The 19,547-nt window shown below is 44.3% G+C and overlaps 1 protein-coding gene across 1 annotated transcript in view; it reads left to right on the top strand.

The window, feature by feature from the left end:
- LOC306931936 (uncharacterized protein) overlaps positions 1-18,151 on the top strand; it is a 37,205-nt gene extending 19,054 nt beyond the window's left edge. Inside the window, exons 2-6 of the mRNA XM_079513618.1 lie at positions 8,973-9,822; positions 10,382-10,759; positions 11,244-11,586; positions 12,652-13,260; positions 17,019-18,151. Coding sequence (XP_079369744.1) covers positions 9,199-9,822; positions 10,382-10,759; positions 11,244-11,586; positions 12,652-13,260; positions 17,019-17,041 — 1,977 coding nt within the window. The 5' untranslated portion in view covers positions 8,973-9,198 and the 3' untranslated portion in view covers positions 17,042-18,151. The remainder of the gene's footprint in view (positions 1-8,972; positions 9,823-10,381; positions 10,760-11,243; positions 11,587-12,651; positions 13,261-17,018) is intronic.
- The last annotated feature ends 1,396 nt before the right edge of the window (positions 18,152-19,547 follow it).

The following is a 19,547-nucleotide window of genomic DNA, read 5'->3' as shown; positions in this document are numbered from 1 at the left end:
TTGATCTAACAACAAAAATCTTCTCTTATGGGAGTCCCTGGCACGAAATGTTTTTTTGAATGGAGGCCTAATGCTATATCAATATGGGGTCCTTGACATTATTTGAGAACAACTGAACTAAGCATATAGGCTGTGGCTAAGTCTGAGACAAATGTGTGTCCCCAAAACAAATTGCATCTCCATTATTCAGCAGAGCAAAATCATGAGTTACAAAGGCCATTAATTTGTTTCTGTGCCTGCCAAAATGGGCGGACGAAAGACCACGACAAGATGGAGGTGAAACCGAATGGCTACGGAAGACAATTACCTCATCACACGCATTTGCATGCTATCATCATTATTTTACTTGTACAGCCCAAATGAGTGGAGTGACAAGCAATGGTGGATGAGACTACAACTGAATAGAGAAGGGAATTACACAGGTGGTCAAAGTGGGGCCAAATGCAAAGGAGAGGAAACTGAAAAAAAAGAAAATCATAAAAATATATACAGCATGTATAAACCTTTTTAATTTAAATTCAAATTCAGTTCAGTATTGTGCCATCAACTCGATGTCCCTATTTTGGGCGTGTCATCATTATTGCATCTTTCAAAAAATATTTCAAGATGGGTTTTGTAGCCAAATGCGAACCACTGGCATAAACATTCGGCAGCAAGCCCAAATAAGCAAATCTACACATTATAGAAACAAGCTCAACTATCAAGCAAACTTACAGAAAAACAAGCAGAAAGTCCTTAAGAAACGGACATGGCAACACTGGTTAGTTAGCGGGAGGGAAGCCGGCAGTGGACTGTGTCCTGGTCACTGACTGCATTAGTGGCTCCCATGGTCAGCCAGGGACCCTAAAACAGCAGGGAGGGGATGTGGGGGGAGATAGCGTGAACTGCAATGTGTTACAGTACACCCTCTCCTGGTGATACCCCTGTGACTCTGTGTGTCAGAGGAGGCGTGTGGTTGTCTGCACACCCAACAGCCCAGACCAATGGGGACCACAGTGCTCAAGGGGAAATTGGCATTGGAATAAAACAGGGTGGTGGGGGGCAAAATAACGAATCGATTTAGAATAGACTAGAATGGAATGGAATATAGTACGGCATATTAGAAAAGAGTAGGACAGTGTAGAAGTGATTGCCAATTAAAATGTGGACCCTTACAGGTCCATTTGGTTACATGTGTACTCTGTTATAAATGCAATAGTGGAACACTGAGGATTTTACAGTGCAGGGAGGTCTGAATAATGGATTAGTGGAATGTGAGATGAAGAGCGTCGCAATCGACTCACAGAACTTGGCAGCAAACGTGTCTCTCCCCCAAAACATTTAGATTGGATTGTTTAAAGAGTTTCTCCTGATGGGACACACCGAAAGCTGTGTTCCTGTCTTCTCCTAATTGCAGACACAAGCTGATTAGCCAAACAAGGAGAGTGAGCAGTGAGCACGCCAAATTCAGCTCTCACCAAACATTTGTCTGGCAAACATCACGCTCATATTTCCTAGAGCTTATGATATTGCAATGACAGAAGGCTGAAGCGCAGATGATTTGTACTCTGCTGCTGCAACAAAAAGGTCCGTGGATTTGTCTGCTGTGAAGTCTGCTGCATGAGGGCACGGTCACACTCCACGCAGTACGCACGCCAAGCCGTCCAACGCGTAAACAGTGGTGGAAAGTAACTAAGTACATTTACTTAAGTATCATTTGAGTATTTCCAATTTCCAATACTTTTACACAACATCTCCACAACATATCAGACGCAAATTATTGTACTTTCCCTACACTAAATATTTTTTGTTTAATGTGATTTAATTGCTTAAGCCCTATCTACATTTTGGCCATATGATAATAGCCCATCTACAACTTTTGGTACTTTAAATACATTTTGATACTAATACTTCATTACTTTTATACTGTATTTTACTCAAGTATATTTTGAATTCCAGACTTTTACTTGTAACAGACTAGTTCTACATTGCAGTATTGATACTTTTACTTAAGTAAAACAATTACTACTGTTGTGGACAGGAAGACAGGACACGGTGCCAGAGTGTTTTAGTGGTTGGTTCACTGCTGAGTGCATTCTTGGCTCACAATGATCAATGCTGCATCTCTAGGGTTCACAACCTGTGTGTCGGGAGTCAGATGCCCAGGGGTGTCCTCAGATGAAAGTGAAGTGACAATTGAAGGACTTTTAAGACCTTTTAATACCTTGAAAAACAAACAAACAAGACCATTAGTGCATCAAAAGATGGCAGAGCAGCAGAAAGAAAAAGCTGGAGAAGCTGAAGATGGAGAGAGCATGTGACTGATCAGCTGATCACAGGAATTGGCGCTCCTTTGAGTTGGTCCGACTCGCCACTTTACTAACCCTGTCCCTAAGGTAGCGTGGCACTGGTCTGACTGCTCATTAGTCTAAACCCTAACCACAACCGCACACTGATGCCACTGACTAATGTAAGTCTGACTAATGTGCAGTCCCCGTCCCTAAACCTAACCCTAACAACACGCAAAGCAACCTTGTCGGACTAATGCGCCGTCAGAATTACGAGCGGAACAGGCTTCACATCAGTCCCCAGTTCAAATATGATCATTTTAGGGGGTCACGGCCTGAAAAGGTTGAAAACCACTGTTCTACCATTTCTTCCCCTGTAATCTGTATCTTAGCTGCTGTGACAGTGTTGCCTTTGGCAATCAGGTCTTATCTTACTGAAATAAAACCACAGGCTAAACGCTGGCCAAAGTGGGGTTTACCACTTTCCCCAGTCAAAGTTCAACCATGTTGAATTCAGTGGTGGAAAGTAACCAAGTACATTTACTTAAATAAGACAATTATTGAGGTATTTGTACTTTACTTGATGCCAATAACTTTTGTACTTTTACTCAAGTACATTTGGAATTGCGGACTTTTACTTGTAACAGAGTATTACTATATTGCAGTATTGATAATTTTACTTAAAGGACCACTTCACCACTTTTCAACCTACCTTCATATAATTGGTCCTCACTAATGTTCATGATAAAATGCCACCATTTCGTTTCTACTCGGTCTGTGTCTCATGGGAGGGCTGTTGGCAGTTCAGACACGCGTCCACCAGTGACACCTCTGTTGCTTAACAGCTGATGATGTGGTGGTTGGTGGGGTGGGTGGGAGAGGCTGAGCAAGCTGTCTGTGTATTTATGTATATGTATTTGTATATTGTCTCTATCTGTGTACTGTATATCTTAGGTATGTTACGGGTCCCCCTCTAAAATGAGATGCTGCATCTCAAGGGGCTATCCCTTCAATAAAATCCTTACAATCTTCGATGGGGAATCGAAGCTAATAGAAACTGCAGGCTTTCTATTCCTGAAAAGTTGCAATACGATAATGGAAGCCATCGTTCTCATGATAATAACAATCTAATCTTTTAATCTTGTTTAAAAAAATATCTGCCTAACGATGATGTCACTGGTGGACGGGTTTCTGAACTGCCCACAGCCCTCCTATGAGACACAGACTGAGTAGAAAATGTTTTTATTTTATCATGAACATTTGTGAGGACCAATTATATGAAGATAAGTTGAAAAGTGGTGAAGTGGTCCTTTAAGTAAAACATTTGAGTAATGTTTTCACTACTGGTTGAATTACTCTGGTCCAGTTGCGTTGGGAGTCTTGGGACACGTCAGCTTGCCGCCACCCAGACGCTCCACCACTTTGCTCGCATAGAATGGAAGTGAGTGGCACGCTTCTCACATGTGTGTGTGGCAGTGCCATGTTGCTTTATTTAGAGTCTGTGTCATGACCGTGCGCAAAATAGACTATCGATAAACTCACAATGTGTCTAATGTTTTTGTGAATACAATTGTATTTACACCAATCTGTGTGGTAGACAGAGTATGTTATAGGACAGTGGTTCTCAACCTTTTCAGGCCGTGACCCCCCAAAATAATCATATTTGAACTGGGGACCCCCCAAAATAATCATACTTGAACTGGGGACCCCCCAAAATAATCATACTTGAACTGGGGACCCCCCAAAATAATCATACTTGAACTGGGGACCCCCCAAAATAATCATACTTGAACTGGGGACCCCCCCAAAATAATCATATTTGAACTGGGGACCCCCCAAAATAATCATACTTGAACTGGGGACCCCCCAAAATAATCATATTTGAATTGGGGACCCCCCAAAATCGAACCCGCGGCTCACTGCCAGCCAAGGTGCCCAGACGGCTACGCCAGCCGCCCGGGCCTATGTACGTATCTCTTGTTCAGCATCTGTGGAATTCTCTTGAGATGTGCGTGCTTCCCTTTGGACTGTATCTCAGGCAGGGACCCACGTTTGAATCTAGTGGAACATGAATGTCACAGAGTGCACCTTTAAGCCTGAGTCATTCATCAGTTGCTCAACTTGCTTATGTGCGACACGTTGTGACTGTGAGCTTGAGATTGGCTATTTCCGGTGCTCGGGCTTTGTGTCTCTGTATCCATGGTCCCAATACACTTTGCTCTGTCAGTGGTCTGCTGCCTTGTGTTCTGGAGGTGCATGGAGGAGGGTACACCGTCAATTTAACCCAAGACCTGAGGCAGATTCTACAAAATGTCTTATAAATCCAGTTTTCTGAAACACCTATGTTGCTGTATCAGTGGTGCTCAAACCTGTAATGTATTCAGCTACCGACCCAAAAAAACATTGTTTTTCCAGGGACCAGGGATTTGCACAAATCTTCAAGACTTTTAAAAAATAGCAGATCTACATTACAAGCTATGCAGATCTGAGCCTGTATATCTGCTATTTTTGAATAGCCAAAGTATAACAATGGTTAGCGTGGTTAAAATCTAACATTTCCCTTTCCCGGTTTTAATAGAGTCAAATCAGAAATCATTTAAAAAACATGTTTGGACACACCAGTGCTGTACATGATTCAGATTGTAGTCCTCCCTGACAGTACAGGACCTCTGTGGTAGGTAGACTGTACGAGTAATAGTATAGTATAGTATAGTAATAGTATAGTAGTATAGTATAGTATAGTAATAGTATAGCCTGCTACCAGCCAGGCCAAGTAGAGTAACTGTGACTAGGTTGTTAGCATCATCAGGGACAGTAACAGTGGTGCTTTTATTCTGACTAGGGCTGTGGAGGTGTGATAAGCTAAGTGTCCTCACATGGCTCCGATTAGTAAGCAGAAGCAATGATCCACTTGACTCGACAGTGAAGGATTGAGTTGGGCACGGAGCGCCAGGTGGTCAGGAGGATAGACTGATGGTAATGCCTGGCCGGCCAGTCACACAAACGCTGCGACCGTTAATCGAACAAATCAGTTTAATCCATTGTGAAGAATAAAATCACACTCATGTGAAGTGAGGGCGCCTGGTAATGTTGAAATGAAGCATCATTTTGACTTTTAGAAGGCTGCACATGTGGCAGAGTTGCTTTCATTCATTGCAGATTCACTGCCACTATATACGTTACGACTTACGAGACATGAATACAGTCAGTGTCTTTGTATGAAATTAAATCATACACAAGATGTATTTATATTGGCCACATGACGTTGCACGTCGCCATGTCAGTGCCCTAAACAAACATTAAAAGTCCATAGACTTGGCTACCATGTGATGTTTGTTAAAAGTGCCATAAACAAACATTAAAAGTCCATAGACTTGGCTGCCATATGATTAATTTCAAAAGGTTTTAATGACAACCAAATTTAGGAAGAAGAAGAAAAACAGATGCCCCCTACAGTCGCAATGTGATGCATTGTGAGCTTGCAGATTGGCTATTATCACGCAACACTGTTATATTAATAAGGAGGTCGGCGTGGCTTGTCTATCCTCTTTTCAATAAGCTAGACTACAAAGATGATCAAATGGCTGCCAATTCAGGGAAGCGGAATGGAACCGAAATCGGCAGAAGTAGCGGAGTTTGGCGGAAGTACCACTCAAGGACCTGACACTGACGCTTTATGAATCTGTTGACATTCTCCGTTGTGTTGTGATTGGTTGAAAAATATCTTATCCGGGGGAAATACATCTGGCGGATGTTCCGGCCCGACATTTCCGCCGATACACTCTCTGCCTTTTCTAAGTAAGGCTGGGACCGAGGCTACTACGTTTTATTTGTCACATCACAGGTTTACAGGTGTAAAGCAGTGGATGTTTTTTTCTTTTCATACACGCTCCATCGTTTTGTAGTATTCCAGGACAAGAGAGAGATATAGAAAACAGGTTAAATAGAACAAATAAAGATAAATACAGTACACCAATGTTGTTGTATTAAAATTGGCTAATGGGAGGGCTGGCTATGACTCACTATGACTCAGACATAACCATAAACAAATCTGATACGCCCATATATAGACATGACAAAGCCCCCGACACTATGACTCATGTGACATGTTGGTCGGTTCAGCGATGTGATGTTGGTGTTCGGGCCGTGTAGCGGCCTGAACCTCTAGTCACGGGCTCGGCCCAGAAACACTGGGCCGTGACTCGGGACCCAATTGTGTGTCAGACACATTTTGATGGGTCCCTTTATTTTTTTGTTTTCTACATTTTGTTTTTAACTATTATTATTTCAAAACATTTTCAAAAAGGGGGAAAAAAACATGCATTAAAACAAAATTCAATGCTTTTTGTCAGTAATTTCATGAGGAAAATCTCACTTGTCTTTGTGACCACCGCGCTCTGACTCATGGTGCGTTATCCGTTCAAATCATGCAATAGAAATAACGGTTTGGATTTGGCTATCCAGCACTGATGAAGGCTGGATAGCTGAAATGTTTGTCTATTATTCACTATGCAAGAATAACAACTAAAGCAGTTCTTGGTGAGTGTGACCCATCACCGTTATTTCTATTGCATGAGGAAAATCTCAGAAATTCCATAAATTAGAAAACAAATGTTGTGAAAATAGCCGATCTACAAGCTCACAACCTGGTGTGAAGCGACGCGTTGTGTGCATGTAGATCTGCTATTTTCATCAGTTTGGGTCCTGGGCAAACATCAATTTCTCTTTTGGGTCACAAGCTAAAAAGTCTGGGAACCACTGCTCTATATAAATGTGAAAGCAGGTATACATGATATTTAGAACATTATCTTCAGCAAGTGTGTACATGTTGTGTGCAGTCAGACAGGCAACTAGCTGGTCAGTCAGCATTCAGCAGTGTGACAATAAGTCAAGTCACCCAGCCTTAACCTGTCAGGCAAGCAGTTTACCATCAGAAAGGCAGTCAGTCGGCCAACAAATTAGGCAACAACACGGCTCTAAATCAGCCGGTCAGCCACGCAGTCAACCAGGCACAAATTTGCGTGGCCAGCAGTCAGCGACACAATACGGCAGTCACTCAGTGGAGGCAAAACAGCCAGATTATCTGGAGCATGTGATGTATGTTAAAGCATCCCTCTCTTACACACACACACACACACACACACACACACACACACACACACACACACACACACACACACCCTTGCGTGATTGTCGCTCTCTCTCTCGTTCCAAGTTCCTATCTGTGTCAGTGTGTATACTTGGTGTCTCTTTCACTCTCATCGCTTTTATATAGTGTGTGTGTGTCTGTGTGTGTGTGTGTGTGTGTGTGTGTGTGTGCGCACGAGGACACGCGCGCGCGTGTGTGTGTGCTCGTGTGGAGCATGCGTTCATGTCCATGGCCCTGTGCCTGTAGTGTCTGGTTTCCTCCTAAAATACACTGTAAAATCCTCAGAGTCAGGATGTAACAGTTTAATGGTTTTGCTCCCGGTGCTTACGAAGGTGACTCATGGTTTCACATTCATAAACACACAGTACAGTAGTGATGTGTGTGGCTCTGCTCAGTGTTGCTGTAAGCGGACGCCGCTAGAATCCGTCAGTGTTTGCAGACCATACCTTTTATGGCTTCATACTCATCACACCTGGAGGTTTTACATCAGTGGTTCTCAACCTGTGGGCCATGAGGATATTGCAAGTGGGCCCCCAAATAATTGGCAAAAAAAGAAGGAGAAGATTTTACCTCATTGACTGCCAGAATTGTTTCAGTCTGTGTCCCTTCCTCTTTTCATCCGGGTATCTTATTTTGAAGACCATTAACTCGGTCTGGGTCGAGAACTGGAAGTTCTTCTTATTTATTGTTAGAAAAAGAAAATATATATTTATATATTTTCTAATAATAAATAAGAACATTAAAGTATACTACGTTAGTTCCATTAATCCAAGCCAGAACTCAGATGGGTGGGCCACGAACGCTTTCAAGATTTTTGTGGGCCCTGATCCAGAACCACTGCTTTACATTGTTGGACATCATACTGACATTATTGTTTTTCCAATAATGACTCTAATGAGAAAGCAACAAAAAACGCCTCAGCCTGTGACCGATTAGCTTTTGCCTGCCATTTTCAAAGTGCATTTGTTTGTCTGAAGAGTCACTGCAGTGACCTCGTAATGTTACAGGATTGCTACTGTGACAATATGGACAATGACAAAAAAATAAATACAAATCAGAATCCATGTGAATGTGCAAGTGCCTAGTTGTCAATGGTTCAAGGTGAATACGAATAATTGCATTTCATTTGTGCACTCGTGGCGTTGTTGCTTACTGAAAAAGAAGAGAATAATTACAGTAATTAACTGTGATGGAAGCCAATGCGGGAGTGATTGTGATTTGGAAATGTAAGCACAATTTTGTACACAGGATGTATTCACTGAGAGGGTGTGTTGGGATGTGTGAAAGTGTCTTTTCCCCACAGAGGTCCATTCTTCATGGAGCACACATTACAAACCAAACTAATGGAGTGTCTACGTTGTCGATTCACACTATTAACCATCTGTGCCTCTCTCTCTCTCTCTCTCTCTCTCTCTCTCTCCACCCCATCCTTCTCTTACCATCTACGCTCATCTCACATTCACCCTCATCTCCTCTTTCTATCTCCATTGACTCCCACTCTTCATATTCTCATTCTCTCCTCTCCCATCTGTCCATCTCTCTCTCTCTCTCTCTAGGAGGTATAAGAGGAAGAAGTAGGATGCTGTGTTTCTCTCCTCCTCTCCACCATTGTCCACGCTGCTCTCCATGACCTGAGGGAGCACACGTACAGTGGGAGGGAACACCACACCGGCGAGAGAGAGAACGAGAGAGGCAGAGAGAGTGAGAGGAGGCGAGAAGGCCTGGGAAAGGAAGGAATAATTTTTATTTTAAACTCTTTAACTTTTTTCAACCATTCGCAAGATGGCGGCGACGGAAGCCACCGCGGTGGCGCCCCCCGCGGTGCAGGAGGACAACAAACCGGCGGCGGAGACCAAGGCGAAAGAGGCAGAGCAACCCGCCAACGCCAAGTCAGAGACTGTCAACAGCGAGGTCATCAGTAAAGACGGCAAAGCCGTCGTCAACAAAGAGACAGTGAGCAACGACAAAGCGGCGGCGAGCAACGACACGGGGGCCGCCAGCGGCGCCGAGGGGGGAGGAGGAGAGGGAGGAGGAAGTGGAGAGGCAGCGGCGGGCGTGGAGGCGGAGGCGGCGGGCGCCCACGGCTCAGAAAAGACCTCCTTCCTCGACTCCTTCCTCAACAAGAGCGGCCTGGGCAAGGTGATGGCGGCCAGGAAGAAGAAGGAGCACGGCACAGAGGAGAACGGCGAGAAGGACGGGGAGAAAGAGGGGGCTGAGGGAGCGGCTGAGGGAGCGGTGGCAGAGGGCGGAGAGGAAGGAGCCATAGAGGCCGCCGGGGAGAACGGAGAGAAGGAGGAGAAGAAGGAGGGAGAGAAGGCCAAACAGGAGAGCAAATCCACCGTGAGGGATTTGCTCAGGAAACCTGTGGCGCGCATCTTCTCGCACCGCTCCAAGGAGGGAGCGAAGGTGAGGACACACCTCTTCAGACTCCGCCTAACCCCCCTAGCATAGTGGTCCCCTAACCCCCCTAGCATAGTGGTCCCCTAACCCCCCTAGCATAGTGGTCCCCTAACCCCCCTAGCATAGTGGTCCCCTAACCCCCCTAGCATAGTGGTCCATTTAGGACCCCTCCCCCCAAAAGGAACCCTGATGGTTCACGTTGAACACTTCACTCTCTGCACCTCTTCTTTCCACCTTTTCTTTTGATTGATTCTAGCGATTGACCTGTGGCAGCAGACATACCCTGGTCAAAACAATGACTTATGTGCTGTTACTTAAACAGATGCTATTCCACTGAGCAATAGTCGGCTATTAGACATTTTTTAGACGTCTAATAGCCTGAAAGATGCTCAGTGGGATATGTTCATTGGATACCTGGTACCTTTCTTTGAGGCACTCACTACACTGTTCTCTCGGCACTCTATTGATGTGATGTGTGTGGTGTTCATGTTTACTCTGCTTATTCCCATGCTCTGGATAGGAGCATCTTGCTTAAATATCAAAATTGTAATTGTAAATGGTATAGGTGAAGGCCCGCTCCAAGTCCCTGGACCGGCTGGAGGACCCTGAAGCCCTCAACGCCACGGCCGACTCCACCCTGGAGGACACGGCGGGAGGAGGTGGCGAGGCAGGCGCAGAGGGAGGCGCAGAGGCAGGCGCAGAGGGAGGCGAGAGCAAGGCCTCCACCAAGCACATGAGGCGCTGGCACTCCTTCAAGAAGCTCATGGCCCAGAAGACGCACAGGAGGAGTGGCGGAGGCGCGGCCGCGGGAGAAGAGGGGGCGGAGGGTGGCGCGGAGGGCGGCGAGGGGGGCGGCGGCGGGGGAGACTCGTCCACGCTGGACTCCAAGGACTCTTCTGGAGGCCAGAAGAGGTGGAAACTGAAGCGCTCCTGGACCTTCCAGGTCAGCCACGAATCCAATACTTTATTATTATCTCAGCAATTATTATTGATATAGCAATATTATTATTATCGGTTTTGATGTATCGACTTATCGAGAAGGTTAAACTTGTACTTTTGGCGCACAATAAATAGTTAAAATAGCAAATTTACTGTACACAGTGTCTTGCATGGCGATGCATCATTAGCTTATAGATTGTTTTCACATTTATTTTTATTTGCATTTATTTTTTAAAGATATTTTTGGGGGCTTTTTCTGCCTTTATCGAACCCGCGACACACTGTCAGGCTATAGGATTAACAGCCTAGGTGCCTGGACCGCTAGGTCGGCCCGGGCCCACAATTTTCTTTTACAGCATTTTTGGAACTTTCTTTTAGACTTTTAGCCAATAATGACATGCCTCGAATAAGGATTGATTATGAATGAACAATTATTACAGAAAAAAGGTAATGTATTAAATGGATTGGGTGGATTAACCTACTTCCAGGGCCTGAAGAGAGACACCTCCATGGTGGGGATCAGCGGCAAGACCAAGAGCGGCGAGAAGGAAGCCTCGGACAACCCTAAGACAGAGGAGACTGCCGAGGAGGCCAAGGAGGACGGGGACGCCGAGGAGGAGGCCAAGACGGAGGGTGACGAGAAGGAGGAGAAATCTGAGGGAGGAGAGGAGGAGAAAGGGGCAGCCGGAGGAGGAGGCGGCACAGTGACGCAACACGCCAACGAGATCTGGACCAACTTCAAGAAACGTGTCATCCCCAAATCTAAGCGGGCCAACACAGAGTGTGCCCCCAGTGGTGAGGAGGACACCAACGCAGCTACCGCCACTTCAGGTGAGATTACTTAGTGTATTAGCGTATTGTTGCAGTGTGATTACATTTGTATTCATTTGTATGAATAGAAAAATGGGCCTATATTTGCTCTTATGAAATGATATTTTAAATTAGAACTAATTATGCTACTGTTTAAAAGGAGAGATAACTTACCGATTTTAATTGATAATAAATCCTCATGTCAAGTTTTGCCCAGTGACGGGGCTTAGCTCTTTATCACTACATGTTGGATATCTGGGGTCTTTTATTTCAGAAAGGAAGGTCCCATAACAAATTGAATATTTACAATAATAATAAAGATTCGAGATGCATGATATAATCAACATCATATCGGAATCGGCCGTACAAATCGGTATCGAATCAGTCTCAAAATAATGCAGATTTTCACTGATATTGATGACGCAATAGTAATGTGTCTTTAGGCCAAGCCCCTAGTGGGCCTTGGCTTGTTTCCATTGTGCTCCTCTGTATAATATTGGAATCGGTCAGAATCGGTATCGGCAGACATGACCCTGCAAATAATCCGAGATCGGATATCGGTCATAATTTCATAACTGTGCACCCCTAATAAAGATGTAACTTAAAAGTGCATACATAATAATATATTGAATAGAGCGCTGAAGTCCTGACGTCACTCGCTCATCCCCTGGTTTACGGAAGTAATTTCTCTATGGAAAATAACATAGGGTCAACTTAAAATCGTTTCATATAAGCATTGTGGTCCAAAAATAAACAAGCTGTCTCTGCGTTATTGTCAGGAAGGTGTCTCTGTATCGTATCGTTTGTCGCCAATCGTCACTCATATGATAGCGAAAATGTAACTAATTCAGCAGCAGTAACATTAGCGTTTTCTCTCAGTCAGTTGATTCTTCATATCCATATGAGGGAAACGGCCGGGATGACATGTTTATTTTTCAAACACAATTCTTATATGAGGCGATGAGCTGTTAAGCTGCCCAGATCTCTCTGGAACAATCACAATTACATTTATTTTTCATTTTAAAGTTTGATTCCAGTAATCTATGACACATTTTAAGTTTAGAAAAAACTGTTCTTCCCCTCCAGGTGAAGAGGTGGCGACAGAGGACGGCAAGGAGGGTAAAACAGCCAAGGCCAAGCGCTCCCACTTTAACCGAGCGGTCTCCCTGAAGAACTTCATCCTACGTAAGGGCAAGTCCACCAGCGTTGACATGGGCGAGGGAGCCAAGGAGGATGAGGAGGGCGAGGGCGAAGCAGAGGGAGAAGACGACGGTGAGGCACCTGCCGCCACCGCAGACGAGGTGGCGGAAAACAAGGAGGCGGAAAACAAGGAGGCGGAAAACAAGGAGGCACCAAGCCAAGAGGCGCCCGTCGCCAAAGAGTCGCCAGCCAAGGTGGCGAAAGAAGCAGAGAAAGCGCCGTCACAAAAAGCCCCGCCACCCGCCGACGCCGCCCCGGTGACCAACGGCGAGAATGGCTGCTCCAACGGCACGGCAGAGGAGAACGCCGCCGACACACACAATCACCAGGAGGAGGAGAAGGAGGACGAGAAGGAGGGGGAGAAGGAGGGGGAGAAGAAGAGCGAGAAGAAGAAGAAGGAGAAGAAGAAGAGCAGCCCCTCGAAGAAGGGAGGCAAGGAGGCAGGAGGAGGGAAAGAGGAGGCGAACGCTAAGATCATCAACGCTGTGAACAGCGGTGAGTTAGCCGACGGCGCTGAACCGACGGACACTGGTCAGCCACAAAACAACATCGTCAACAAAGACGGAGACACTAACACAAGACTAATCACAGCCAATAGCAGTAACACCACTAAAAATAACTGTCAAGACGCACGCGTGTCTGCTAGCTTAACAGAGTCAGCGCTAGACGCACATAGAGAGAGGATTGCGCAGGGGGAGGAGGAGGAGGATGGGAGGTCTCCACAAAATGGAGGATGTTGCGATGGTGTCGGTGATGCAGAGTTAAGAGATCAGGGAGAGAGGGAAGAGGAGGAGAGGAGGAAGGCAGACCTGAGAGAGGCCGCAGTGGCCATTGTTCAGGACGTGATGTCAGCTGCCGCTGACCAAATAGAGAGGGAGCTGTGTGTGGCGGACATCAATACTAGTATGAATGGGTGTTCTGGTAGCGAGCATCGAGATCTTGACGTTAGATACTGAAAACACGTGCGCATACCCACGCACACACACACACACACACACACACACGTACGCATGCACGCAAACACACGCGCGCGCGCACGCACGCACACACACACACAATTTGTAAAGCTGCTAACCCATATGCATATCCACAGACACACAGGCTGAGTGTGTAAAATTACACATTAACACGTATTACGCCCATGCAATCCCTGGTGCTAAATGTGTAGTCACAGCAACAGAATTACACAGACCCTAGAGATGATATGCTGGAAAGGGCATCTAGTTATGATAAAGGATGATTCATAGCAATAGCGTGATCATTTTAACACAGTATCGATTGATTGAACCCTAACCCTTAAATCCCTGTAAGACAATTCTTCCAAGGAGTGTTTGTGCACGCGTGTGTGTGAATGTGTGTGTGCGTGCATACGTATGGGTGGGTGTGTTCAACTGTATAGCCACAGATGCAGAGAGAGAGATAGAGAGAGAGATAGAGATGGGGGGTCGGGAGGATAGAGAGACAGAGAGACATCAATCTACCAATGCCTATACAAAATAGACGCTCAATTTTTGGCTCATGCTAACAAAAAATATTAGCAGTCCTTTTTCCACATCTATCTATCTATAAATGCACCAAGTCTCTGTCTGTCTGTCTGTCTGTCTCTGTGTGTGTGTAATCCACATAACTCGAGAACCGTCAGCCCCACCGTCTTCAAATTCGACACACGCGTTCCACACTACAGCAGGGGGTGCCCGGTGTCGAGTCGGTCGGACCCACGGTTGTCCAGAACTGCCCAGCGTCCATATATGGAGCTGGCCTGTTCTAACCTCAATTGTACTTGAGTAAAAGTATCAATACTGCAATATATTGATACACTGTGAGCCTGTAGATGGGCTATTTTCAAATGGCATCAAGCGGGTTTATTTGATAGGACGAGTATATCATCAAATGCGTTCAGTAAATGTACTTTCCACCACTGCCGTATGATCACTGAAATGATCCTTTGTATAACTTGTATATAATGCGTAGTAGCCTAGCGCCTAGTCACTTTTAGCTCCAACATACAGTAAGCACCCGACACCGAAACATTCAACGACGATACAGTGACAACAGATTCCCAAAAGGGCTAATGTGGGTGGGTGGTTGAACTTTGGAGAGATGCAAATGGAAAGATAAAAATGTTAAGTGAAAAACCAATTTAATTGCTCTCTGGCACGGCCTGTCACTGTTGAAGCCAAAATGTAGTCCACGCGCCAAGTTCTCCTGTCCCATAAAATGTCTAATGCACTCCAATGGGACCCGGACTGATAAGATATTCTACATTAACTTAATTTTCCATGCAAATTTCTGTATTTTCTTTTCGCCTGTGGCCTCGTGTGTCTTGGTTCTAAATGACGACGGAGCAGGGGTTCTGAGATAATGAACATTTTACTGTCAGATGTTTAATCTGCATTCACCCGGGGAAAGGTTAGCTGACCATGCATGCTGTTTTCGAGCACTGCCCGGCTGCTTCAGAGCGATAGCGTCACGCCTGCCTGGGAGCTTTCCAGAGCAACACAGTCTTCCACTGTTGGCCACTGAACAGCTCCGTTGGAGTGTTTAGTGGTAAAAGTTCTTGAGATTCCATTGTCTGCCGTTCCCAGCATCCATCGTTCATTTAAAAGTGCTCCACAGAGGTTTGCTCTGAAATGTTTCAGTGGTGATGAACAGACACCTTTTCTCTGGCCTCTCTCTCTGAGGACGCGATGAACATGGCTTGTATTAGAAGAATATTATATTGTATGAGGGATAGAAAACCCCATTGGCATATCAGATATGCCATTTTATTCCTCTGAATTCCTCTGATAAACGCAAAACGTGTGTTGGGGTAATTCAAACCGCTACGATGTTTGTCCAAAATGTTCTAAATGCTTAATTTATGCTCCGTCATACGACACTAACAACAGTGTTGCACACTATAAGATCAATATCACAGATTACACATTGTGAGATCCTAGATTTCCTATTTACTGCAAATCTGGTATGACCTAGCGTTTAGTTTAGTGTGAAGGTTGTTGAAATCCATTATGCAACCCATTTTGCAACCTATAACTAGCAATAGCATGTGTCGCCTAATTGGCTCTCCATGTGGCTACTTAGCTCTACCACACTATCGGAAGTAAGTAAGCTAGTGACTATAATTGCTTTGGCATTTGGCTTGTGTGCATTAATGGTAAGCTATCAACTATAACTACTGTAGCTGTAGCACAGATAGTTAGCTGTGTCCTCAGAAGAGAAAAGCTGGTTTAACAAACATCAATAGAGTTGAGGCCATCAGCGGATTAGTGGCCATATCAAACTGTCACATAGAGCCTTTTTAAAAAGCCAGATTAAGCAGCCTCTCCATCTCTCTCTATCCCCCTCGCCATCCCTCTTTCTGGGGGCGATACTACGGTAGACAAACAGATAGGTAGATGGACAGATTATAGGCCCACACATTCTAAGCTACTCACCATGACCTTTTTGGTGGTTAATAGTAGAAACAGAGATGTGTTGGGGTGAGCGGTGAGTTGTTTATCACCGCGGTGTGACGTCATGTTCATGTGACATCATAAATCAGTGCTATTGAACAGCCTTTACGTCGTGTGTTGTTTTGAAAATATTGAATCAATGGAAAGTAGTAAAAAACGCATTGGACAAAACCTATTAACTCCATTGGACCATCAAACTGTCTGCTAAAACAGCTAACTCCACCACCTCTCTCCTTCTCATGCAAGTAATTGACAATATCTAATGTCATAACACCAACTTTGATGAGGCAGTATTGCATCGTTTAAAAAATAAAAGGCAGAGATATACAAGGGAAGGAATTGGAAAAACAAGACAAGGGAGATGTGAAAGACAGGTAGAAGTTGGGTAGAATAGACATGTAAATAGACTTTTTAGCTGTTTCTGAGCCTCGTGATGACTAATTGTTGTTCGTTATGTGATGACGATCTTCCATTTATCATAAGGATTTGTAATTGATCATGCTTTTATACAGTATAGACGTGTTGTGTTGTTGGCTTTATATATATGTGTCCATAAAAACACTAATACTGCACACACTAATGTAGCAATAGATCATTCAAATGATAGGCACATGTCTCCTGCTACTAAAACCCACTAATCACACATTGCACACACACTATAACCCCCTGTTATATATGAATGTTTTATTCTTATCAATATTATCATTTCTGATTCTTAATACCCTTTTTTCCCCCCAAGGACACATTTTGTTAATATATTTTTTCTTTTTCTTTTTTTTCTCTTCTGTTACTGTCCACCAGACAAAAAGGCGGGAAACGTGTGAGCCCACACAAAGAGGATTAGCACGGCCCTGGATTCGCTGAGCAAGGAGCTCTTGGCTCCACCCCCCCTAGCTCCTCCTCCTCCTCCACCACCCCTCCCCCTCCTCCTCCTCCTCCTCCTTCACCTCCTTCCCCTCCATCCCTCCTCCCAAATATACGGAGTAATCACGTGCTAACACCACGATTGACCACGGTGAGAGAGCGATGCAATCCACATAGACGACAGAAGAAAAAGAACAAAAAAGAGAAAAAGATGATTAAGTGAATAATAGATACCCAAAAAGCAATAAGTCAGTCATCTTTTATCGTTCTGTCTACGGCGGGTTCGTCACCCGTCTGCCGACAACATTCCAGGCATCCGCCCTGCCCCTCCCCCCCCCCCCCCCCCATACCTCCCCTCGTTCTTGCATACATGTACATCCATGTTTTTATTTTTATTTCTGTTTTGCTTGTCTTTGTGAGATTTTATATTGTCTAAAGAAATGATGAAAAAAAAAAGTCAAAAAAAGAAGAGAAGGAAAAAAAAACTGCGGGGGGGAAATGAGAACCCCTGAGAAAACGAGACATTCCACCCCCCACCCCAACCCACCCCTCCCCCTCTATTTTATGTCAAACGTTACTCTACTTAACGCCGCTCTCTGTGTCTACCTATGATGGATTTAAAGTAAAGAGGATGATGAAAAAAAAAAAGACTGTTAGTTTTCTATCGACCACATTTACGTTTGTTAGTTACCCCCCCTTCCCTCCAGTAGATATATATGCTATGAACCAGTGCCCTATGGACTGCCTACTCCCCTCCCCCTCCCCACTGACCAGTGTTCTCCACTCTGTGTGTTCAATGTTTTTAGACTGTTATATTGTGCACATGAACAATATATACCGTAAAATATTAAAGTCCCATTTCTTTACCCTGTTTTTCCCTCGTTCTTTTTTTTTTCTAAAGACATCTTCTCACTGTCATCGCAGTCTGATGATCTGCTGTAATTAAAATTAAATACAATGTTTTTTGATTTTTTTTGTTGGTCAAAGTTTTCACATGTTCGCTAGCAAATTGTCAAAAAAAACAAAACAAGTCTAAATAGTACAATAAAGACTAAAATCTAACAACTACACTGCAAGTCATTGTGGGGTCTATTTTTATTGTGTCGATTGGAGAAGGATGAGGGAAAAAAAGGATTTGTTTACCACCAGCACACCCTGAAACGCCATTGGTGCTCATTAATCTGTATCGATAATCTCATCCCTTTACGTAACGGACGGAATATACCAGATTCCTTTGCATTAAACTAGACCTCCTTGTATTATCTTAGTACTCCGGGGTTAAGCCTGTTGTGTATACATCAACGCACGGCGGGAAATAGGCCGATCTACGAGCGGCTATTTATGGTGAGCGACAAGCCCTGACGATACAAGGCCGGCCAGTGGTGGGAAAAGTACTCAAATGTTTTACTTTAAGTATCAATAGTGCAATGTAGAAAGATAATTAAAGTAATTCAAAATGTAGTCTACTTGAGTAAATGTACAACAGTGTTGGCATCAAAATGTACTTTTGAAAATAGATCTACAAGCCCACAAGCATTGGGAGCTTGTAGATCGGCTATTTGCAAGGGCTGAAGTGGTTAATGTATGTTTTTTATATTAATCAAAATCTGCAAAGCAAGTAACTAGTAACTAAAGTTTTCAAACAATTGTGGTGGAGTAAAAGTACAACATTTGCCCTGTAGATGTCAAAGTGCTGAAAATCGGAAATACTCAAGTAAAGTAAAAATGCCTCAAAATTGTAATTAAGTACAGTACTTAAAGGACCAGTTCACTTTTTAACCTATCTTCATATAATTGGTCCTCACTAATGTTTATGATAAAATAGCAATTTCTTCCTACTCAGTCTGTGTCTCATAGGAGGAGGTCTGTGGGAAGTTCAGAAACCCGTCCACCAGTGACATCAATGGGAATGGGGAATCCAAGCTAATAGAAACTGCAGGCTTTCTATTCCTGAAAACTTGCAATGTGAAAATGGAAGCCATCGTTCTCACGATAAAAAACGATATATATATATATATAGTTTAAAATATATTGTTAAAAAAAGAATCTACGAAACGATGATGTCACTGGTGGACGGGTTTCTGAACTGCCCACAGCCCTCTTATGAGACACAGACTGAGTAGAAAATAATTGTGGTATCTACGTCCGCTCTGGTATTTTAGAATGAACATTAGTGAGGACCAATTATATGAAGAAAGGTTGAAAAGTGGTGAAGTGAATGTACGTAGTTACTTTACACCACTGAAGGCCGCTGGGCATGTACGACATTGCGCCAGATACCGGCCCCTCCATATGCCACCATGTCCCTTATACTCGCTTATCTCCCTTACACCCAGCTGACCCACATCCACAAGACATGTTATCAGTGGTGCGCTTAATCAGAGCGACTTAACGAGCACACCAGTCGCATAAGCCTCAGTTCCTAGACCACCAACATTTACACAACCAAGGATCAACCAGTGGTGC

This window comes from Electrona antarctica, assembly GCF_951216825.1.
Source record: "Electrona antarctica genome assembly, chromosome: 11".
Taxonomy (NCBI): domain Eukaryota; kingdom Metazoa; phylum Chordata; class Actinopteri; order Myctophiformes; family Myctophidae; genus Electrona; species Electrona antarctica.
The sequence above is the reverse complement of the archived record's forward strand: the minus strand, read 5'-3'. Positions and strand labels throughout refer to the sequence as shown.